Here is a 24,907-nt window from a genome sequence, read left to right on the forward strand (position 1 = left end):
TTCACTGGGAATCTAATGAATGATAGAATATATGTATTGTGGTGTCTGGTTCTTAGGGGTTTCTAAGCTAATTTGAGACAAAAAGGCCTGTAAGGGCTTTTGTTAAAATAGCTTAGAATTACCTACATTCCTACCACCACAATACATATATTCTGACGCGAGCCCAAAGGCCTACGGGGCTGTTGCATATTTGAAATGTGGCGGATGCACTTCACTTGTGATGGCAAAAACTCGGGTTGCGCCGATCAAACCCATCTCGCTGCCTAGATTAGAGCTAATGGCCGCTTTAATCGGATCACGTTTACTGAACTATCTTCACAGAAACCTCAAACAACTGATCAACATTGAACATGCATTCCTTTGGTCGGACAGTCAGATAGTTCTACACTGGATACACAGTGAGAAAAAGCTGCCTTTATTCGTTGAGAACCGTGTAAGAGAAATACGTGCTTGCCAAGTCTTAACCAGATTCAAATACTGTCCCACAAAGGATAACCCTGCCGATATTCTTACTCGGGGAATGAATGCATCAGATCTTCAAAACGCCATACTCTGGTGGAACGGTCCACACTGGCTTAGAACTTCTGAGTGGCCACAATGCGAGCTATTCGATGGTAAATCGCATACAATGGATACTGACAACGCTGATCATGATCCGGTCGTCATTGTAACCAACGCAGTCGGTGAACCTGATGTAGACATGCGCATCACCAACGTAATCGACCCCGAACGTTCGTATACGAAACTGTTGCGCATCAGTGCTCTCGTACTCAGATTTGTTGCAAATGCGAAAAAAAATCCCCAACTACAAAACGTTGGACCGCTCACGGCAGGTGAAATTCAAGACGCAGAAACAATGTGGATTAAACATGTTCAACGTCAGAGCTACGGAGATGAGATCAAGACGTTAATGTCAAAACGTAGGACAGCAGGTCCACTCGTGAAACAACTTCGGTTATTTCTTGACAACGATGGAATATTACGCGCAGGCGGACGATTGCATAACGCGCCTATTGACTACGGAACGAAATTTCCGATTCTGATTCCATCTAGACATCGATTCGCGGAACTTATCATTTGGAATGCACATACGAACGTTCTTCATTCAGGATTACAATCTACTATCACGCGTATTCGCCAGCGTTTCTGGATTACCAACATTAGACAGCGCGTAAAATCGTTGTTACGGCAGTGTGTCACTTGCAAGAGGGTTATGGGGAAACCATATAGGTCACCTATTCCACCACCATTACAAGCGTCGAGACTACTTAAGGCACCCCCATTTACTGTGACTGGTGTAGATTTCAGTGGTGCTTTATTCATACGAAACGAACACTCAGAATCGAAGGCTTACGTGTGCCTCTTTACATGCGCCGTTATCAGAGCCGTTCATCTAGAACTTGTTACTGATCTCTCAGTTGGAACATTCCTTCGTGCGTTCAGACGTTTTGCCGCCCGGAGATCGCTTCCGAGCAAAATGATTTCTGACAATGCGTCAACCTATCTCTCTGCGGCTGCAGAACTCAAGCAGTTGTTTGAATCTGAATCAGTTAAAACCTATTTAGCTAACCGCCGTGTTGAATGGTTGTTCATACCGAAACGGGCACCTTGGTACGGTGGTTTTTGGGAACGGTTGATTGGGTTGACAAAGACAGCCATGAAAAAGGTGCTAGGCCGCCGTTTCTTAACGCTTGATGAGTTACAGACTGTCCTCACCGAGATTGAGGCCATACTCAATGACCGACCGATCACATATCTGTCCTCAGATACTGATGATTTACAACCGCTTACGCCATCGCATTTTACATGGTAGACCACTGTCTACTGTTCCTCATGAGTTGTACGATACTGATGAGTTGCGTGACCCAACGTTTGGCAGTCAGTCAGAATTACAACGACGCGCTGTGTTGATGGCCAGTGTGCAAGCACAGTTTTGGAACCGGTGGTCACAAGAGTACCTAGCGGCTTTACGTGAAAGAGATCGCAATTGTGGTAAGGGCATTACGCAAAATCAGATTCAAGTTGGGGACATAGTGCTCATTCATGAAGACTGCGTACCACGTGTAAAGTGGCAACTTGCGCGTGTGTTGAGATTGAATTGCGGTAATGATGGTTTAGTGCGTTCTGTAGACATCAAAACAAGCCGTGGTCAGACAAACCGCCCGATAACCAAATTGTATCCTTTGGAAACCAACAATGGCGAGACATTATCGAGGCCTATTGAACACAACTCGCGTGTTCCTTTGTCAGACAATTCCGAGTGTGCAGCTGAGCACAGGCCTGTTAGACAAGCCGCCATTGAAGCGCGCCGACGCATTGCACTTATGTCCGATCCGTAAATGGATTTCATGCCTTTATTGAGCTGAACATTTTGAATACTGACCTGAGTGTTTTGATTGCATGACATAATCTTAAACGGTCAACTGTTTCTAGTGTCAATATTTTGATTCATTTTATCTGTTGTTAACGCATTTCATCTTTGCTACATACTTCCATGGTTTTAATCATTCTTTCACATTTGGTTGCGTTTGAATCTAGTCACTCAATTCTATTTATTCAATATTTGTATGTTTGAGAAAATCAAAAAAATAGTTTGCCATTTCATAACATCATTGTATTTTGATGTGCGTTTCACCCAATTATTAGTTTATGTTCCAGTCACTTCCCGCCCGGGAGTAATGTTGGGAACAGATTATAGTCGCCGCCAATAGCTGGTCTATTGGAGTTATTGAATGTCTTTTAGAAACATGTATTTCTGAATTATGTAACTATATCACATGTTCATTCTGACTCGAGTCTAGTAATAAATGAGTTGAAGTTTTACATAGAACTGGGTGGTCGTTATTCCCTTAGAACCTGGGCATCCCCGACAGCGGTCTCAGTTTGTCCAATCGAGCATCTCACCTCTGTATGACCAAAATGAGCGTGATTGGACACGACGGGAGCAATCGCTGACCGACTTTCATCGCCAGTAGTGTAATATTGCTAGTCGAATGACAAGTAATCATCGCAGAATCTCGAAATTGTGGTCTCAGTTTGACCATAGGTCATTTCGACTCTGCATAACCAATGTGAGCGTGATTGGACGCGACGAGCGCCATCGCCGACCGACATTCATCGCCAGTAGTGTAATATTGCTAGTCTAATGACAACTAATCATCGCAGAATCTCAAAATTGCGGTCTCAGTTTGTCCAATCGAGCATCTCGACCCTGCATAACCAAAGTGAGCGTGATTGGTCGGCACCAGCGCCATCGCCGACTGACTTTCATCGCCAGTAGTGTAATATTGCTATCGAAAGACTACTTATCATCGCAGAATATCGAAATTGTGGTCTCAATTTGTCCAATCGGTCATGTCGACTCTGTATAACCAAAATGAGCGTGATTGGTCGCGACGAGCGCCATCGCCGACTGACTTTCATCGCCAGTAGTGTAATATCGCTATCGAATGACAACTTATCATCGCAGAATCTCAAAATTGCGGTATCAGTTTGACCATAGGTCTTTTCGACTCTGCATAACCAAAGTGAGCGTGATCGGTCGCGACGAGCGCCATCGCCGACCGACTTTCATCGCCAGTAGTGTAATATTGCTAGTCTAATGACAACTAATCATCGCAGAATCTCAAAATTGCTGTCTCAGTTTGTCGAATCGGTCATCTCGACTCTGAATAACCAAAGTCAGCGTGTTTGGTCGCGACAAGCGCCATCGCCGACTAACTTTCATCACCAGCAGTGTAATATCGCTATCGAATGACAACTAATCATCGCAGAATATCGAAATTGTGGTCTCAGTTTGTCAAATCGGTCATCTCGACTCTGTATAACCAAAATGAGCAAGATCGGTCGCGACGAGCGCCATCACCGACCGACTTTCATCGCCAGTAGTGTAATATCGCTATCGAATGACAACTAATCATCGCAGAATCTCAAAATTGCGGTCTCAGTTTGACCATAGGTCTTTTCGACTCTGCATAACCAATGTGAGCGTGATTGGACGCGACAAGCGCCATCGCCGACCGACTTTCATCGCCAGCAGCGTAATATTGCTAGTCTAATGACCACTAATCATCGCAGAATCTCGAAATTGTGGTCTCAGTTTGACCATCGGTCATTTCGACTCTGCATAACCAATTTGAGCGTGAATGGACGCGACAAGCGCCATCGCCGACGATTTTCATCGCTAGGAGAGTAATATCGCTATTCGAATGACAAGTAATCATCGCAGAATCTCGAAATTGCGGTCTCAGTTTGTCCAATCGAGCATCTCACCTCTGTATGACCAAAATGAGTGTGATTGGACACGATGGGCGCCATCGCTGACCGACTTTCATCGCCAGTAGTGTAATATTGCTAGTCGAATGACAAGTAATCATCGCAGAATCTCGAAATTGTGGTCTCAGTTTGACCATAGGTCATTTCGACTCTGCATAACCAATGTGAGCGTGATCGGTCGCGACGAGCGCCATCGACGACCGACTTTCATCGACTGCAGTGTAATATTGCTAGTCTAATGACAACTAATCATCGCAGAATCTCTAAATTGCGGTCTCAGTTTGTCCAGTCGGTCATCTCGACTCTGTATAACCAAAATGAGCGTGATCGGTCGCGACGAGCGCCATCGCCGACCGACTTTCATCGCCAGTAGTGTAATATCGCTATCGAATAACAACTAATCATCGCAGAATCTCAAAATTGCGGTCTCAGTTTGACCATAGGTCATTTCGACTCTGCATAACCAATGTGAGCGTGATCGGTCGCGACGAGCGCCATCGACGACCGACTTTCATCGACTGCAGTGTAATATTGCTAGTCTAATGACAACTAATCATCGCAGAATCTCAAAATTGCGGTATCAGTTTGACCATACGTCTTTTCGACTCTGCATAATTAAAGTGAGCGTGATCGGTCGCGACGAGCGCCATCGCCGACCGACTTTCATCGCCAGTAGTGTAATATTGCTAGTCTAATGACAACTAATCATCGCAGAATCTCAAAATTGCGGTCTCAGTTTGTCTGATCGGTCATCTCGACTCTGAATAACCAAAATCAGCGTGTTTGGTCGCGACAAGCTCCATCGCCGACTAACTTTCATCACAAGCAGTGTAATATCGCTATCATCGAATGAAAACTTATCATCGCAGAATATCGAAATTGTGGTCTCAGTTTGTCCAATCGGTCATCTCGACTCTGTATAACCAAAATCAGCGTGTTTGGTCGCGACGAGCGCCATCGCCGACTAACTTTCATCACAAGCAGTGTAATATCGCTATCATCGAATGACAACTAATCATCGCAGAATCTCGAAATTGCGGTCTCAGTTTGACCATAGGTCATTTCGACTCTGCATAACCAATGTGAGCGTGATTGGACGCGACGAGCGCCATCGCCGACCGACTTTCATCGCCAGTAGCGTAATATTGCTAGTCTAATGACAACTAATCATCGCAGAATCTCGAAATTGTGGTCTCAGTTTGACCATCGGTCATTTCGACTCTGCATAACCAATTTGAGCGTGAATGGACGCGACAAGCGTCATCGCTGACGACTTTCATCGCTAGTAGAGTAATATCGCTATTCGAATGACAACTAATCATCGCAGAATCTCGAAATTGCGGTCTCAGTTTGTCCAATCGAGCATCTCACCTCTGTATGACCAAAATGAGCGTGATTGGACATGACGAGCGCCATCGCTGACCGACTTTCATCGCCAGTAGTGTGATATTGCTAGTCGAATGACAAGTAATCATCGCAGAATCTCGAAATTGCGGTCACAGTTTGTCCAATCGAGCATCTCACCTCTGTATGACCAAAATGAGCGTGATTGGACACGACGAGCGCCATCGCTGACCGACTTTCATCGCCAGTAGTGTAATATTGCTATTCGAATGACAAGTAATCATCGCAGAATCTCGAAATTGTGGTCTCAGTTTGACCATCGGTCATTTCGACTCTGCATAACTAATTTGAGCGTGAATGGACGCGACAAGCGCCATCGCCGACGACTTTCATCGCTAGTAGAGTAATATCGCTATTCGAATGACAACTAATCATCGCAGAATCTCGAAATTGCGGTCTCAGTTTGACCATAGGTCATTTCGACTCTGCATAACCAATGTGAGCGTGATTGGACGCGACGAGCGCCATCGCCGACCGACTTTCATCGCCAGTAGCGTAATATTGCTAGTCTAATGACAACTAATCATCGCAGAATCTCGAAATTATGGTCTCAGTTTGACCATCGGTCATTTCGACTCTGCATAACCAATTTGAGCGTGAATGGACGCGACAAGCGTCATCGCTGACGACTTTCATCGCTAGTAGAGTAAAATCGCTATTCGAATGACAACTAATCATCGCAGAATCTCGAAATTGCGGTCTCAGTTTGTCCAATCGAGCATCTCACCTCTGTATGACCAAAATGAGCGTGATTGGACATGACGAGCGCCATCGCTGACCGACTTTCATCGCCAGTAGTGTAATATTGCTAGTCGAATGACAAGTAATCATCGCAGAATCTCGAAATTGCGGTCACAGTTTGTCCAATCGAGCATCTCACCTCTGTATGACCAAAATGAGCGTGATTGGACACGACGAGCGCCATCGCTGACCGACTTTCATCGCCAGTAGTGTAATATTGCTATTCGAATGACAAGTAATCATCGCAGAATCTCGAAATTGTGGTCTCAGTTTGACCATCGGTCATTTCGACTCTGCATAACTAATTTGAGCGTGAATGGACGCGACAAGCGCCATCGCCGACGACTTTCATCGCTAGTAGAGTAATATCGCTATTCGAATGACAACTAATCATCGCAGAATCTCGAAATTGCGGTCTCAGTTTGTCCAATCGAGCATCTCACCTCTGTATGACCAAAATGAGCGTGATTGGACACGACGAGCGCCATCGCTGACCGACTTTCATCGCCAGTAGTGTACTATTGCTAGTCGAATGACAAGTAATCATCGCAGAATCTCAAAATTGCGGTCTCAGTTTGTCCAATCGAGCATCTCGACCCTGCATAACCAAAGTGAGCGTGATTGGTCGGCACCAACGCCATCGCCGACTGACTTTCATCGCAAGTAGTGTAATATTGCTATCGAAAGACTACTAATCATCGCAGAATATCGAAATTGTGGTCTCAATTTGTCCAATCGGTCATGTCGACTCTGTATAACCAAAATGAGCGTGATTGGTCGCGACGAGCGCCATCGCCGACTGACTTTCATCGCCAGTAGTGTAATATCGCTATCGAATGACAACTTATCATCGCAGAATCTCAAAATTTCGGTATCAGTTTGACCATAGGTCTTTTCGACTCTGCATAACCAAAGTGAGCGTGATCGGTCGCGACGAGCGCCATCGCCGACCGACTTTCATCGCCAGTAGTGTAATATTGCTAGTCTAATGACAACTAATCATCGCAGAATCTCAAAATTGCGGTCTCAGTTTGTCTAATCGGTCATCTCGACTCTGAATAACCAAAGTCAGCGTGTTTGGTCGCGACGAGCGCCATCGCCGACTAACTTTTATCACCAGCAGTGTAATATCGCTATCGAATGACAACTTATCATCGCAGAATATCGAAATTGTGGTCTCAGTTTGTCCAATCGGTCATCTCGACTCTGTTTAACCAAAATGAGCGTGATCGGTCGCGACGAGCGCCATCGCCGACCGACTTTCATCGCCAGTAGTGTAATGTCGCTATCGAATGACAACTAATCATCGCAGAATCTCAAAATTGCGGTCTCAGTTTGACCATAGGTCATTTCGACTCTGCATAACAAATGTGAGCGTGAGCGGTCGTGACGAGCGCCATCGCCGACTAACTTTCATCACCAGCAGTGTAATATCGCTATCGAATGACAACTTATCATCGCAGAATCTCGAAGTTGCGGTCTCAGATTGACAAATCGGTCATCTTGACTCTGTGTAACCAAAATGAGCGTGATCGGTCGCGACGAGCGCCATCGCCGACCGACTTTCATCGCCAGTAGTGTAATATCGCTATCGTATGACAACTTATCATCGCAGAATCTCGAAATTGCGGTCTGAGATTGTCAAATCGGTCATCTCGACTCTGTATAACCAAAATAAGCGTGATTGGACGCGACGAGCGCCATCGCCGACCGACTTTCATCGCCAGTAATGTAATATTGCTAGTCGAATGACAACTAATCATCGCAGAATCTCGAAATTGCGGTCTCAGTTTGTCCAATCGAGCATCTCGACTATATATAACCAAAATGAGCGTGATTGGACGCGACGAGCGCCATCACCGACTGACTTTCATCGCCAGTAAACTGCCAACATGGATTTCTCAGTGTAAACTACAAAGGGCAGTTGTAAAGCAAGAAACACAGACACGAAAGATGAACGCAGGAACCGCCACTCCCGCGGCAAATTCTGGTCTGCAGACACCATCCTGTTGCCATGGTTGTTGCTGCAAAAGCGGATGTATCGATAAGAGGTACTCAGTCGGAATGGAATCTATCTTGGTTATCGATATTTTTGCTATCATTGGCGTATCGCGATTTATCCGGATCAGATGATATGCCTACTGAAATGTCGGGTTTAGTAAAACATGGCAAAGAAAAAAAACTCCCCTCCCCCCCCCCCCCCCCAAGTACTGCAATCCTGATCAAAGCAGCCAATGAAGCACTGGTATTTTGGAACAATTATAACTGCGGTCACATCAATGAGGCCTTGGTTGCGTACCGTTCTGCCCGATTAACAAGTATAAGGATATATCGAAATTAAACTCGGTGGCTTATATTGGAATAGAGGCATCTTCAAGTAACACTATACGAATGGACTGAACATCAAGGAAATAAACTTCGAACCGTTATCTGATTCGGGGTGCGGGATGAGGATTTATATACAGTGTATACCGAGTTTGGCTTGATGTATCGTGGGGTCGGCAGGTACTATAGTTACGGATGTGATCACACCTATTAGTAAGCCCTTCAAGTCTGTGTGCCTGATTTATGGGTATTTGAAAAGCTCTGGATTACTGAACTGCTGGATTTACAAGATTTTTACTCGTGGATCACCACCGCCTGGATAGATTGTCCAATCCCAAATCCCTAACACTTCCCACCTTGTGCTTCAAGTGCACGCACTGCCAACATGGATTTCTCAGTGTAAACTACAAAGGGTAGTTGTAAAGCAAGAAACACAGACACGAAAAATGAACGCAGGAACCGCCACTCCCGTGGCAAATTCTGGTCTGCAGACACCATCCTGGTGCCATGGTTGTTGCTGCAAAAGTGGATGTATCGATAAGAGGAACTCAGTCGGAATGGAAGAAGAAATGCTCTTTTCCAAATATCCCTTTTATCCTCTTCAAAGCCACAATATAGCGATAGCTGCGCTCCTCGGTTCCGAAGTTCGTACATTATGCAAATGAGTTAACCTCCCTCAAAACCCAGGACTTGTGGTCAGGGAAAACGCGTCAACCGGCTTCTGATTGGTCAAGTAGAATGACGTCAAATGTAAACATAGTGCACGTGCGTGTCATCCAGATAAGGCCACGTGGCCGTACTTGCCTTTTTAGCTCACCTGTCAGGTGAGCTTATACGATACTGCGGCGTTTGGCGTCCGTCGTCGTCCGTCGTCGTCGTCGTCGTCTGTCGTTAACTTTTGACAAAATAGTGGCACGTTTCTTAACCCTTTGACCCAGAAAGTTCGTACTTGGTGTGTGGGGACCCCTAGGCAAGACCTTCCTTCAGAATGAAAATCAGTGCAATTTGACAGCCTGTCTGCAATATAGGGGGCGGTCTTTGAAAACTTATTTTTGTCATTTTGAAGCTTATGGTTAAAGCTAGAGCAATGAAAATTTTATGGTGGGTGTATCTAATAAAGGTACATCACATATCACACGGGTTTTTGATTTGACCTTTGAAGGTCACAAAGGTCGAACTCTAAAATTTCTTTGATGGTGGCATGTTTCTTTACTATTGGTCATAGACTCTCTAAATTTAATATGTAGACACCTATTATGCATCTCTACATGCTGACACAGATTTAGGTCAGTGTGACCTACAGTTCAGTTATAAGTAGGTCAAAGTTAAAAAAGCCCATTTGCTTTATTCCAGCAGATTGAAGTTTGAAATGAAGTTTTAGAGGTCTGCATGATATAGAGGTTTCGATATCAAATAGATTAGTTACGTTTCACATCACTAGTTGGCGGTATTGGGCAAAAATGTTAGTTGGCACATTGCCAGCAGTTTTGAATTTCGCGGTTCGAGGCAATCCGTCGGTATCCCAGATGCGCAGTGTTGTTCTGCGCCACTAGAGCTGCATACTACAAGTATGGACGACAGCCATTTTATAAGTTTGAAGCGAGACGAACAAGGAATTAAATCACCTTCAATCAATGGTATAAGTCGATCATCCGCTCTTCAGACCAGGTGGTATGTGTTGATTACATTCTTGTGATTGTTTTAAAATTATAAGTTTGTCCTCATTGCCGATTGTTTCAGAAAATTTTGATTATGATTGGAAGGTAAAATGACAAACTTGTCGGATTGTCCTTCGGTTTGGAATGGGGAATATTGGTCAATGCAAAGCGCAGTTGTGTTCAAGCTGCCCTGCCAATACGGGTGGCGTAATAATACTGCTAAAGAACAATAAAATGATGAATTGTAGCAGTGTGTGTCAGAAATTTTGTGATGTCCATTCCATTTGACGATCCCGAAGTTTCGAGAATACGTCAAAATGGCGGATGCCGTCATCGGAGATTAGCGTCAAGCCGGAACCTTTCGTTACACTCTGCGCTTTTAAACTCATGTTAACTGCTTATTATGACCCAGACGCTACTTATTGGGTAAACATCCACTAAAAATAGTTGCTTTAACTTTTGTAAACGTGTCACGAGTGCTCATATTGTCTCAAAAATGAATACAAACTGCTACCTAGTTACTCAGTACATCATATTCTATACTGTGCATTCCTTGCTTCAATTGTTCTTGTATCATATTTTTCAACATTTCTCTCCAATCGCAAGCCGAGGACAAATACTCCTTTCAAGATAGCGTAATCACACGCAATTCCACAGGTACATCTCAATCGGCCAATGACAACAGGTTTTACAAAATGTAAATGCGCTGTTTATTTTCAATAGTCACCGAATAGCTAAGACACATGTAAACCCGTTTTAATTGGCCAGAAAACATTTCTCAGCTTCTCCCACAAATAACGATTCACTTATTCCAACGTCAGTAAAATGTGCACGCGGAAAACAATATGACCAACTCCACTTTTTCAAGACAAACCACACCATCCCACAACTATTGCATGATTAACCCCTAACAACGACAAGTTTTTCCTCAAACTCTCCCTTTCATATCGACAGGTGAGCACAATGGTCCTGGCCATTTCATTCGATGATATTTTTATGGTACGTTCTCCTAGCAAGGATACATCACATATCCTACGGGTTTTCGATTTGACCTAATTTTCAAGGTCACAGAGGTCAAATTGTGGAAATATGCCGTTTGAGTGTTACTATGGCACGTAACACATGAACTTGAAATTAGGTACACATGACTCCCTACGTCTTGTAACCTCTGACACTGATTTTTAATCTGATCTGATTCTCGACTTGGCCACCAGGAGGCCAAAACTAAATGAAAGGGCCAGGGGCCATTGTGCTCACCGGTATTTATGTAAGGAGTTAATTGACAATGAATGTTTCTTAAGATATGACCGAGGAAGACTCTGATGTACTACTAGTATCTTTATCCTAATCATAGGGCACGTCATATGTCGTTGCAGTTAAGAAACATGCCATAGTTAGGCCGCAAAACAGCAAATTCACAGCATTTTACCTCTTTGACCTTGAAAAGTAGGTCAAATCAAAAACCTGTATAATATGTAATGTATCCTTGCTGGGAGTACCAACCATAAAAACTTTATCGAATACGAATAACTAATGGGCAAGATATCACACTTTCTAGGTTTTCTTTTTTTGCCCCCTGGTTTCCAGGTCGAGAAACAAATCAGACCACAATTCAGTGTCAGAGGTAACCTGGCCTAGGGGGTCTTGTGTACAAAGTTTCAAGCCCATAGCCCTAGCAGTTACGAAACTTGCCGCAGTTACGCTAAAACGGCTAATTTACGCCATTGGACCTCTATGACCTTGAAAAATAGCTCAAATCAAAAACCCCTATAATATGTGATGTATCCTTGCTAGTAGTATCTACCATAAAAATTTCATCAAACACAAATCACTAATAAGTGAGATATCACACTATTTATGTTTTCAGTTTTTGCCCCCTGGTGACCAAGTCAAGAATCAAACCGGACCGAAATTCAGTGTCAAAGGTCACCTGACCTAGGGGGGTCATACACAACAACTTTCAAGCTCAGAGCCGTACCAGTTAAGAAACGTGCCACAGTTACACTCAAACGGCAAATGTACGCCATTTGACCTCTGTGACCTTGAAAAGTAGGTCAAATCAAAAACACGTTTGATATGTGATATATCCTTGCTAGTAGTATCTACCATAAAAATATCATCAAAAACAAATCACTGATAAGTGAGATATCACACTATTTATGTTTTCAGTTTTGGCCCCCTAGTGGCCAAGTCAAGAATCAGACCGGACCGAAATTCAGTGTCAAAGGTTATCTGACCTAGGGGGTCATGCATACAAAATTTTGAGTCCATAGCCCTAGCGGTTAAGAAACGTGATATTGTTTTTGAAATAGGATACAACGGACGACGACGACGACGACGGACGACGGACACGGTGCTGTTGTAATAGACTCACCGTACCGGTGAGCCAAAATGGTAAAAAGTGCAAAATCTCGCTTATTAGTGACTTTTTCCAATGATTTTTTAATGGTAGGTACTCTAAACATGGATACATTACATGTCGTATACCGACTTTGGTTTGACCTACGTATACACTAGACATGTAGCATGTTTCTTTACCAGGGTGAATTCCTTACCACCTAATATCTATATGGTGAGCACAATGGCCCGTGGCCGTTTCATTAGTGACTATATTTTCGATGACATTTTTATGGTAGGTACTCCAAGCAACGATACATTACATGTCATACCGACTTTGGTTTGATCTATATACTATACATGTAGAATGGTTCTTAACCAGGATGAATTCCTAACCACGACATATCTAGTCGGTGAGCACAATGGCCTTTGGTCGTTTCATTTCAGCTTTTATTATACTTTGAGGAATTATGATCAAATAGACTGCACTCCCTTCGTGCGCCTGATGGAGTCATCCCCAGAGTTGACTTTAACGACGATAACAATGACTTAGTCATGGAAAGTATCGGGGTGTCGCCTATGCCTGCATTCATGTAAACCCGTCTCTTTTTCGTTTCTGTGTTTCGTTTCTGCATTTCTGTTTCGTTTCTGTGTTTCTTGTTTTATAACTACCCAACTACAAAACCGACAGAAGGTTGGTATTTTAGCTGAAGAACATCCTAAGTCAACGTGTGTTTGATTATGTGTAGATCGGGGCATTCAATTAGACAGTTGTGATACACGTAATGACAGCATGACGTAGAGTATTGTATCATACACTACAGGGTGTTTCAAAAAAAGGAAACCGAGATTAATTTGTTAATTTCTTGGACATAGCTAAATTTTTGGAAATTGGCAGCCGCCATTTATTACCTAATGATTGCCTCTTTCTTATGACACCAAAAAATCCAATTTACTTTCACAGATGACTGAGCACGAAATAGTTCAATCAGCCATGTCAGAACTATCCTTACATCAAATAGATGTTTTGGTAATGATCGAACCCTGTTTGCCGAGTGCAGCGCTTTTGTTTGGCCTTCAAATTATGCAATCCTCTGCATGTTTTTTTCATTGCACACTCCTTAAAAGTTGGAAAGGTTGCTCATTTTCACAGACCAGCAAAATGCAGCGTACAGCTGAGCAGCGTGTAACAGAGTGGTTGAGGACTGGAAGCCTCCAGCAAGCAGCAGATGCATTTGGTGCAATCAACCATGAGTTTGAGTTGCAACCAAGGTCCCCTGGCCTCACCCCCTGTGTTTTTTTTGGGTGAGAACATCTTAAGAACCAAGTTTACAAGTTGCCTCCACAAGATATCAATGAATTACATGTATGTGCCAGAATCCTTGCTGCATTTGTGTCCTTAAGAGGATAGAGAGACGTAATCAGAAATGCATTGAGAGCAATGAGAACCTGAACTGAAGTTTGCGTTAAAAGGAATCAGTTGCATGTCGCAGGACACTGGGGTTAGGTTGATACAGGAATAAACACCTAGACGTTAAATCATTCAATAAAACTTTTGCTAAGGACACACTGGTCTTTCTTCTTTGTCGAAGTTACGCTGCGGTAAATCTGGTGCAAGACCAGTTCAGATATGGTTGATTGAATTGTTTCGTGTTCAGTCATCTGTGACATTAAATTGGATTTCTTGGTGTCATAACAAAGAGGACATCATTAGGTAATAAATGGTGGTTGCCAATTTCCAAAATATTTAGCGTTTTCTAAGAAATTAACAAATTAATCTCGATGCAAGGGCCCAAAGCGCCGCGGAGCGGCAAAAAAGCGTAGCTGGCGAAACATTTATAACGGGTCACCGTCACTTATTATTGGACTTATAGCGCATTTACGGGGTTGCAACTATTTCGCTTTATAGTGTCACCACGAAAGAAAAGCATGCGACCTAACGCCGATCTATTAGTATAAAGTGATAATTGGAAGGTATATAGTAGGAAATATCAATAAAATAATCATTCCATGTCGTCTTTTGAGGGCATTTTTGATTGTAAAAAATATATGTGTACGTCACCGGAGTCTCTGCAATGATAATTTTATCACAGCAGTCTCGCGCAATTAGAAGTTCTTTACCTATTAGTTCTTCACTTATTAGTCTCAATGTCTGGCGCAAAGCCAGACGTTTTCCATTACGATTTCACTACGATGTTTGACAAGAAGGAGCAGTGCGCGAGATATGCTAATGAGCAGACTTCCCTCGCTTGAGTTTCGGAAGAATGTTCCATATCGCGCTAAGCTGACCACTGCTGACCATGACAGGCGTGCATTGGACTGGTACAGGTTGGAACTGAACATTGAATATGCTGGTGGTGACGCTTTCTGATAAGAAGTTGGTCGTGACTGATGCAGTATCCTTGGACTTGTCCACAGCATCGTTCAATCATTGCTCTCTGAGCTGGCTTGATTCTGTACTTACCCAAATATTGAGACCAAATGCCTGTTGACTGTGCTTTAAGAGAGACTGGCGCCATGCCTAGTCTCTCTTAAAGCACAGTCAACAGACACCAACCCCCTCAGACTCAGAAACCACAAACGCCCAACCCTTCCTGCTACCTTAATACTTCTGTGTTTCCTTTTTTTCAAACACACTGTATAGTACAGCATTCTATATACATACGGTACGCAGGAATGTCATATACCATTTTCCGAAAGATCCCCAATCCAGGCGGTGGTGTTCCATGAGTCTCAATCCAGCGAATTCAGCAGTCCAGCAATCTAGCTTTTTCGAATACCCTTGATTTATGCCTGTTATCAGATTGTTATGGACTAGTTTTCACTATGCCAATGTTTTGGTTTAATGACGCCATTTACTTTTCCGATGAAGAGGCATGATGACCTCTGTGGTTTTTACCCTTTTTGTACGGCATAAACACTGGGTATTCGAAAAGCTGACTCGCCTGACTGCTGGATTCAACGGATTGTGACTCATGGATCACCACCGCCTGGATTGGAGATCGTTTGGAAAATGGCTGCTGTAGCGGGCACTGCATGCTGTTCTGTTGTGCAGCCGGCCAGTAGGCCTTCCGTTCATGTTGCAATACTCAGCATCCTCTTGCTGTCATTATCACAACTGTCTAATTGAATGCCCCGACTAAAGTACATAATCATTCACACATTGACTCAGGAAGTTTTTCAGCTATGATACAAACCTTCTGTCAGCATTGTAGTTCATGTAGAACCGCCAGTAATAGCCCGGTGAAGAGTTAGATACTGCAGTGGCAGCCTGAGTGTGTGCACTAGAAGCACATTGTTGGTAGCGTTAGGGATTCCTGAATTATGCAATCCATCCAGTTGGTGGTGAACCATGAGGCATTTCAGTAAATCCAGCAGTCCAGCTTTTTCGAATACCCATATAAACTCCGCCAATACACACTTCCGGTACCTATATTGGCCTTAGCATCATATGCTTATTGTAGAGAAAGCCTGCACAGTCCCATGGATTGTATAGTTATATTGCCATCAAACGTTTGATAATTCCACATTCGCAGCTAACGGGAATGTATCCTTCTCGCACATTACAATGTTATCATGAAGAGAATTTTGTTTAGTTGCTTCTCGAATCGAGTTCCACCGGTCAGAGTCTTGAAACGAGTCTATCTTTGGTGATTGAATGAACGAGTTTCTCCTTAGAGATTCATGCAGGAAGTCCTTCCGAAATGAGTTTCTCTCCAAAGAGCTGTGACGAGATATTTCCCCAGAGGAATAACTGTCCTGCGTAGCCATATCGCTGAGCTCATTCCGGGCTGGGAGAAGCTGAAACTCATTCGGGTACCTCGGACGCAACAAGGGCCGGGGGTAGAGTTCGTCAGCATACTCCGTAAACCCTGGCCTCGAGAATGAACTGTTTGGTATGGCTGGATAGGAACGAGCGGGTTTGGTTTTATTTGACATTTCATTGATGCTGTTTGTCTTTTGTAACCCGGCGAATGATTTTGATTTACGAATTGCTGGATGTGAGTGCCTGGCGGTGCGGGACTTTAGATTGCTCTCTGAGTGTGAGAGCGTCATGATCTCCGTATCCTCTCTCTCCTTTTCCTTGTCTCTCTTCTGCTGTCCTCTTTCCGTAATAACCACAGCTATTCTGTAAATCTGCAAAAGCATGACGAGGGTATTTTTACAGGTGAAAAACACATTCATATATGACACCACCTCGTATCGTAATATTAGTAGTAGGCGAAGAACGAGGAACGGACCGTCCTGCATTGCTATGGACGTCAAGATCGCCCAAATCTCCGTCTCGCAACAGAAACAAGTACCAAGATCAGATTTTCGTGAAGATATCGCAACACGTGGCTTGCGAGCTTTAGTTGCTGTAACAACCAGCGTAAACTGTAACAAACTTCCGGTCCAAAGTGAAAGTATTGCAACAGTGAGTATCCAGTTGTGTTTGACCTGTTCCTCTCGAAATGCTTCGAATAGTTCTATGATGTCCGCAGCCATACCGATATTTACTAATAAGAGTTGAGATAACTGGTCACGTGTTATGTCTCCCTTAGGCAGCAGCCATCTGCCAACAATGAGGAAGAGAAGGAGCAATTGTTCCAGAACCTTCGTCCAGTCCTCTGCCTTTAGTTGGATGGGAATATAGATCTGGAAAATGGAAATTGACAACTGTTAAAATTTCTTGTTGTTGTTTCTTGTTTCTGTTTTACTTTGCTGAATAATGACGTTTGAGTGCAGTAAATAAATGGTTCTTTCTCGTTTCAATGATAGCTTGGTAATCAAGCACTGTTCACTTAAGAAAAGTGCATAATTATTCGTCGCCTGTTGTCATTTTAGATTACATTTATATGCACTTTGGAGGTTTATATGGTTTGCAGAATCTTTTCAAACCCAAATCCTTAACTCTTTTGCTCCGGTTATACCGGGGGCTGCTTCATGATGTAATCGACTGTATTGTGGCTTGCCAATAGGAAGTGAGGTGGAACTATCTGGAAAAACGTCAGTTTTGCCACTGCTCACTGCATTCAATACACCGAACCGAGGTTGTTTTCAACCCACATTTTCGTCATAGGTCCAGTTACTAACCCGATATCGCCAAATTGATGTACCACTTAAAGGTGAAGGGTCAAATATATCGGGTGTCCCAAAATAAAACCCGCTTTTTGATATAATAACCGAAATCGATGAAAACTGTCACATAGTAACCGTAGGATATTATCAACAAGTCTGCAAAATATCTAAAAGATCGATGCAAGTTATGCGAGCATTTTCAAATTCAAAACAGCATGTCAAAAAATGCAATATCAGAGCTGCGCAATGTGACCTTCATCATGTTCATGCTAGCTGCCATGTGTTGGCATCTGTCAATCATTGTCAATCTAAAAAAAGCCTGTCAAGCTGGTGTCAAGCCTATTGATTTTTCATGGTCTTCTGTATATCTCAATTTTCATGTTGAACTTTGACTACATCTTTCTTTTCCAATAATAATTGTGACATTCTGTTAGAGGAACCTCATGTATTTGATCTTCTGCTGATGAATATACCCATTACCCCCAGTGCACAACTCGAAAGCGAACCATTCTCTGCACCGAAGGGTACACCTCGAGAGAAAGCGTCCAGAGAACAGTGTATTAAGTAGTTGGACGATGAACTCAGAAGACGATTCAACGTCTGGCCACCGCGCTGTAACGGTAAGGTTCACATTTAAAATATGGTAAAGCAACGACAAAAAAAATGACTCGAACATATCCCTCTCATTTCTACGGTTTATTATCAGGTTGGTCTCTAAATGCATTGATTTCTTCAATTTCTCATAATAAACTTTAGCTTGAGACAGAAAAGATTTAAATGAGATTGATTTCGAAAGATCAAATTTGAATCAATGAGTTGCAGTAGGAAAATGCGTAAAGATTTATTTCAATACCAACTTTGTGATGACCGAAGAATGATTATATTGGTGTTTATTATTCTCAAAGCTACAAATAGTTTTGTCAATCTATCTTTGCACTCTCACGAGTGCTCGGCTTCGGCATTGCTCGTCATGCAACATCCATTGTGCGCTTACAACAAAAAGTGCCAAAACATTATTGATACCAAAAGGTCACCTATTTATTTTGATATATGTTTTAGTTCTAACCGTTGTCTTCCCATTCTAATGATGTGCAAACGACCATGCTATAATTGCGGTGGCATTGGCTACAGTAGACTTACAGCTAAATAATCGGGAAATCGGTTAAATTTGATAATTTCCACATTATACGTACGTGATTTCTTTATAACGGTAAAGAACATTCAGTACACACCTTTTCTTCTGGATTACCTTTTTGGCTCACCGTAGGGGAGTCTATACAACACCGCAGTGTCCGTCGTCAGTCGTCACCCGTCGTCGTCGACGTGTCCCGTTTCAAAAACGGCGGCACGTTTCTTAACCCCTAGGGCTATGAACTTGAAACTTTGTACACGGGACCCTCCAGGTCAGGTGACCTCTGACAATGAATTTCAGTCTGATCGGATTCTTGACCTTGCCACCAGGGAGCCAGAAGTTGAAACCAAAAAAAGTGTGATATTTCTCTTGTGAGGGACCCGTTTTCAATAATATTCTTATGGTAAGTTCTCCTAGCAAGAATACATCACATATCATACGGGCTTTTTATTTGACCTAATTTTCAAGGTTGTTTAGAAGATATTGTTGTCTTCGACCCGTCACGGCCAATGTAGAGGTGTTTTGAAGAGTTTAGAATAGAGAACATCAACGTATTGTGAAAGCCGCCTTATTCCGTTTATTTGTCCGACAATATCATCGAATTAAGCATATTTAACGGAAACGAATGAAGACAGTGAAGACACTCAAGAACATAATGTAGACAGAGCGTAGTTTGTTACAGTACTTTTGGAAGGGTGACCGAAGCATAGAAACTGATGTGAACAGTGTCAAAACACGCCCCTATGAAAACCAGGCCGCGATGACCCAGATAAAAAGCCCCAGCCAATCGAACGTTTTCCCCCTGCTTGTACATGCGAGAGTACAGACGGCATAGGACGGAGCTACGCTCGGTGCGCTGAGGGCTCTCAAAAGGTGATATGTCCCTCCGGATGGTACGAAAGAAGTTGAGGAAAGTGAAGGCGGCGCAGAAATCTACCAGGGCCAGGCGGCAGTTAACAGAATTAATTGCAGACGATAGTGGGGACGCATTGTTTGCACTTGCGGGCAGTCAGGTCATACAGGCAGCGGCTAGAAAAGTTGATGATGCACATGAAAAAGCTATGAACAGTATGAACACTCTAGCTGATTTGTATGCATCCGAAAATAGATTTGAAGACTTTGATATAGTGACAGCCGAAATAGAAAAGATTGAAGAAGAATTTGCTGATTCTCAGAATGCAGTTAAACGATATTTTGCAGAAAGAAGAGAACAGTCAAGTGGCAGATCGACACTTAGTATACCTAGTCTGCCAAGGAGGATACCGCGGTGACGTCACGGCTTTTCCAAGATGGCGCTGCATATTGTAAACAAACTCGATCCACGGCCAAGGGAAAATCAAGTCATCAAAAAAGTTAGATTTTTCGCATCAAATCAGAGTTATTAGTACTTTTCTGCTATGAAATAAGTCTTCAGACAATAAGCTATCATTTGAATAATGAAAAGTACTGTTTTGATGGGGAAAAATAGTTTTTTTTTAACCAAATAGCCGGGCACCGATCTTCCAAAATTAGCGATGGTTTCAAAACAGTCTCCCAGATATGGGCAATCTCTTCATTATCATAATGGGATTTGGAGGCATTTTTACATATTTAACAAGTTCGAGACCTGTAGGACCTAAAACTCGCATAGATCCCCATAGATCCCCTCTATTTGTCGAGTTAGCGCCCCTGTAAGATCATGCATTTTGGGACACTAGAACGAAATCTTCCTGTGGATATCGCGGTTTCGGTGATGATTTAAGGAGAAATTGACTGTTCTCAGAGTTGTATGGGACAGAAATGAGTTCATACTTCATGAATACATGAATATATTATGATATGGGCGGGCTTCTAAGTCAAAACAATAACGAACTCAACTGCACCTCTACTGTATATTGCGTAGTGTATTGCCTAGTGTATTTCGTAGTGTATTTTAGCGGAGACATTATTTCCGCACTTTGGCCACGCCAAACGTCTTTTTTATTCGTGGAAGTTAATCTGCTCTGTAAATTTTATTTTACACAGAAAGAATCCATACTAGGTATTGCAATATTTCATGTCTATTGGTGTTTTTGTGCATAGGAGCGCACCAGACAGTGAGACGTGGAGATGTGTTCAGTGCTGGTGCTGTGAGTAGACTGAATCTGATTGGCCATAGCGATCACTAATATGGGTCGGGATCACGTGATGTGACGTCACCGCGGTATCCTCCTTGCCTAGTCTGCTATTTCAGTCACCTATTACACCTTTCGGACCGGCCGTAGATCGTGAAAAACCGGAAATCGACCTACCTGAAACAGAATATAGGCCTCAAGATGACGTAATGATTGAAGCTCATCGCACACCTGATGATCGCACGCTATATAATGTTGGGGTACAACAACCAGCAGTTATCAAAGATCATGGTAAGATTGCAATGGGTGAGATTGCCATTGGTGATGAAGACCCTGGGGAGATAGCCAAGGGCGATCTTGCCATGGGTGACAAAGAGCCTGGTGGCGGGTTTGGTTCAAATTCAGTCATCGATCAAGACAGAAGTGATATCACCAAGGTCACTATTGATGTTACATCAGATGATTCAGCACCACCACAACAGAATAAAGTCAGCCAATCGAAAATAGTCACTCAGCAGAAACAAACGGCTACACAGCAGATTAAAGGTATGTGTGACTGTCATAGCAGATGAAGAAGCAAGACACAGTAGCAGTAAGCAAGTTGAGGGTTCGAAGAGGGTTCAGCCTTTTGATCGTCCAGCTGAGCCTAAGAATAGTCGTCACAGGGAGCCTTCCCATAATCGTCGTGTTGCTGAGCCTGCTGATAGGCGTCGCGTTGCTGAGCATGCTGATAATCGTCGTGTTGCGGAGCCTGCTGATAATCGTCGAGTTGCGGAGCCCGCTGATGAGCGTCGAGTTGCTGAGCATGCAGATAATTGTCATGTTGTTGAGCCTGCTGCTAATGGAGTCTACATGGGTGAGAAGGCCATCGGAAGTAATCAGCCTAAACAGGACAGTAGACCCCTCAGATATTAGGGAAAGGATATTGATAGTATTCCGGGATGGTCCCCAGTCAACTATGGGACATACAGTCGTCCTACCCAGATGCCTATTACATTTGTGGCATGCATTGACAGGGCACCAGCCACTGCAGAATTCAAACTTTTGCATTTGAGGGTTCATCTCAAAGGTGAAGCTTTGAAGGTTATCGAAAATCTTGGACACTCGACAGCAGCATATCAAGCGGCCAAGGATAGATTGGATCGGAAATATAGTGGGTATAGGAGACAGGCGGCGCTACACTTTGAGGAAATCCATGACTTCCGACCAATACGACCAAGAAAGCTAAAAGAAGACGAGGAAGAATTCGCGGATTTGTTGGATCTTACCGTCATAAACCTGAAGGAGTCTGGTCTTTACAGTGACATTGACAGTCGTTTATTGTACTCAGTCTTGATGAAGAAAATGACAGAAAAGATGGATGCCGAGTATCACCGTTGGCTAGACGACTATCAGTACAAGGAATTGATTGAAGTTCTCTGTGCTCGGGTCATAAAGGAAGCTCAAGTCAGAGTCGTAGCTCATGAAGCTGTCCGTGGATTTACAGATGGTCCATTACATACAGATGATAGGAAGGAGGGACACAGTACAGATGACGACAGGAGTATCAGAACAGATGATAACAAGAGGAAAAAGAGCTTTTTCACATCAGGACTCTGAGAAACAGCAGAACCAGGCTTGAAAAAGGACTGTCCAATTTCATCATGTCAAGAGCAACATGGCATATGGAATTGTGACAAGTTTAAAGAACAAATCGTGGACAGGAGATGGGAGATGGCAAAGGAGCTAAAACTTTCCTTTAGATGTCTATCCGGCAGCAATCATCGTGGTGTTGACTGCAAACGTAGCCGCATATGTGGAATCGAAGGATGTAAAGAAACCCACAATCGTTTATTACACCAATCCCCACGAAAGAAAGAAGAAGGATCAGCCACGAAAGGGGAGATAAGGAAAGAGAAAAGCCTTCATCAAGTGGCGAGAAGCATAAAAGTCAGAATTATGGAAGCCTGACAACGACATCTGACAACAAAGAAGAATCGGAGTATATTGCTCTTCGGACTGTCCCAGTAATTCTGAAGAACGGAAAGAAACGTTTGAAAGTCAACATGCTGTCAGATGACGGAAGTGCGACGACCTACCTCAACACAGAAGTAGCTGAAGAGTTGGGACTTAAAGGAGAAGCCATGAAGACTACTGTCCACATACCCAATGGAATGATTGAGTCTTTCGAGACAACACCTGTTGAAGTTGGATTTGAGAGTTTAGACAAGCGAATCGACATGAAGATCAAGGACTACCGATAACGTCACTGGAGATATGAAAGCGATTGGCTGGAGAGGTTATGCTGACAAGTTCGAACATTGAGTTCCAGAAGCATGGAAGGAGAGAAACCATAGATATGTTGATCGGCGTCGACTACCCGGAGTTACACTTTACACTTTTAGCAGGAAATCATGGCGAGCCAATTGCTAGAAAGACGACACTTGGATGGACATGTGTAGGGTGTCCAAGCAGAGAAAAAAAACAGAGGAACTTCTTTGTTGGTTGGAAGAATACGGTCTTGGATGAGATCGATGCTACAATTTTGGGAGATAGACAGCTCGGGAGTCAAATCCGAGAACCATGGAAGTAGTCATATGTCACTGGATGACAAGGCAATTTGCACGGCGACACGGAGAGGCGACAAGGAGATGGTCGACAAAGACAATTGTTATGAAGTTCCGCTGCCAAGTAGAAAAGGCAGACCCAAACTACCAGACAATAGTCAGATGGCATTGCAGAGACTTGCAAGCACAGAACGAAGATTGTTGCGAGAGCGTATAGAGCTACCATCGAGCAGTATCTTAAGAAGAACTACGTACGCAAGGTTTCACTAAGTGAGGCAAAGCCATTGTCAAAGTGGTACTTACCTCATTTACCTGCCATCAGGCCAGAACAGAACATTGGAGAAGACAAGTCGCCATCGAGTGCGCGGAAAAAAAGCTCAAATGGAGTTTTTGTAACAGTACAGAACGCACCACAGCAAAAAGACAAGGAGCAGAATGTTCAAGTTGCTGATGAAAGAGTACAAGAGTGGCGATTAAACCCAGAGCGATACTCTAGCTGGGTGAGATTGACCAGAGTTTCTGCTTGGGTTCAACGTTTCGTTGAAAACTGCATGCAGCCTGTGGATCAAAGGAGACATGGAGAACTCAATGCAGAGGAGATCTAAGAGGCCGAACAACAGTTGATAAGACAAGCTCAGCTAGAGGCTTTTCCGGCAGGTTACAAGGCACTGCAGAAGAAGAAAGCATTACCAGGTTCAAGCAAGATTCCGAGACTACGGCGTATGATTGATGAAGATGGTATACTCGGGAGCAATTTCCGACTTGAGAAAGCTGAATTCCTTGCTTATGATGTTGGTTAGCATGATATACTACCACGGAAGGGTTTGGTGACAACGCTGATCATGAGACTTCATCATGAACAAGCTAACCATGCAGCCGGAATCAACCACACCTTGGCATCATTATCTGCGAAGTATTGCATACCAGCAGGTAGAGAAGGTATCCACGAGTTCAAGAAGTCATTTTATGAATGCAGACGGAGAAAAGCTAAGGCCGCGACAGAGCTAATGGCACCACTCCCAAGAGTTAGACTGAGGTTACCACTTAGAGCCTTTGCACGAACCTCAGTGGATTATGGCGGCCCTTACCTGACGAAGCAGGGCCGTGGCAAGATCCGTACTAAACGCTACTTATATCTGTTTACTTGCCTCCTGTCCAGAGCAGTACACCTCGAGATGGCATTTAGTCTCGACACAGATTCGTTCCTGCATTGTTTTAACCGTATAATGAACCGAAGAGGTTGGAGATGTACTCAGATAATGGGACGAATTTCGTCTGTTGAGAAAGGGAGCTGTGAGAGTTGGTAGAGCAGTTTGACGAATATATGATTGAGAA

At 43.4% G+C, this 24,907-nt stretch overlaps 2 protein-coding genes across 3 annotated transcripts in view; one reads left to right on the plus strand and one right to left on the minus strand.

The window, feature by feature from the left end:
• The first annotated feature begins 628 nt into the window (after positions 1-628).
• On the plus strand, positions 629-1,813 carry LOC135496508 (uncharacterized). Its single transcript, XM_064785868.1, has one exon. The coding sequence runs from the start codon at positions 629-631 to the stop codon at positions 1,811-1,813; it is 1,185 nt and encodes a 394-aa protein (XP_064641938.1).
• A 10,775-nt stretch (positions 1,814-12,588) lies between these two features.
• LOC135496996 (uncharacterized) overlaps positions 12,589-24,907 on the minus strand; it is a 117,504-nt gene continuing 105,185 nt past the window's right edge. Inside the window, exons 4-6 of one of the 2 annotated variants that reach the window (XR_010448750.1) lie at positions 17,241-17,378; positions 16,171-16,877; positions 12,589-13,416 (exon numbers count right to left, since the gene is read on the minus strand). Coding sequence is in view for 1 of the 2 variants with exons in the window: in XM_064786614.1 (XP_064642684.1) it covers positions 16,248-16,877; positions 17,241-17,378 (768 nt within the window). In the remaining variant the exon portion in view is untranslated. Of the gene's footprint in view, positions 13,417-15,932; positions 16,878-17,240; positions 17,379-24,907 lie in introns of those variants that run through there. The other variant, XM_064786614.1, reaches the window with a different exon arrangement.

Source organism: Lineus longissimus, chromosome 12, assembly GCF_910592395.1.
Source record: "Lineus longissimus chromosome 12, tnLinLong1.2, whole genome shotgun sequence".
NCBI classification, from domain to species: domain Eukaryota; kingdom Metazoa; phylum Nemertea; class Pilidiophora; order Heteronemertea; family Lineidae; genus Lineus; species Lineus longissimus.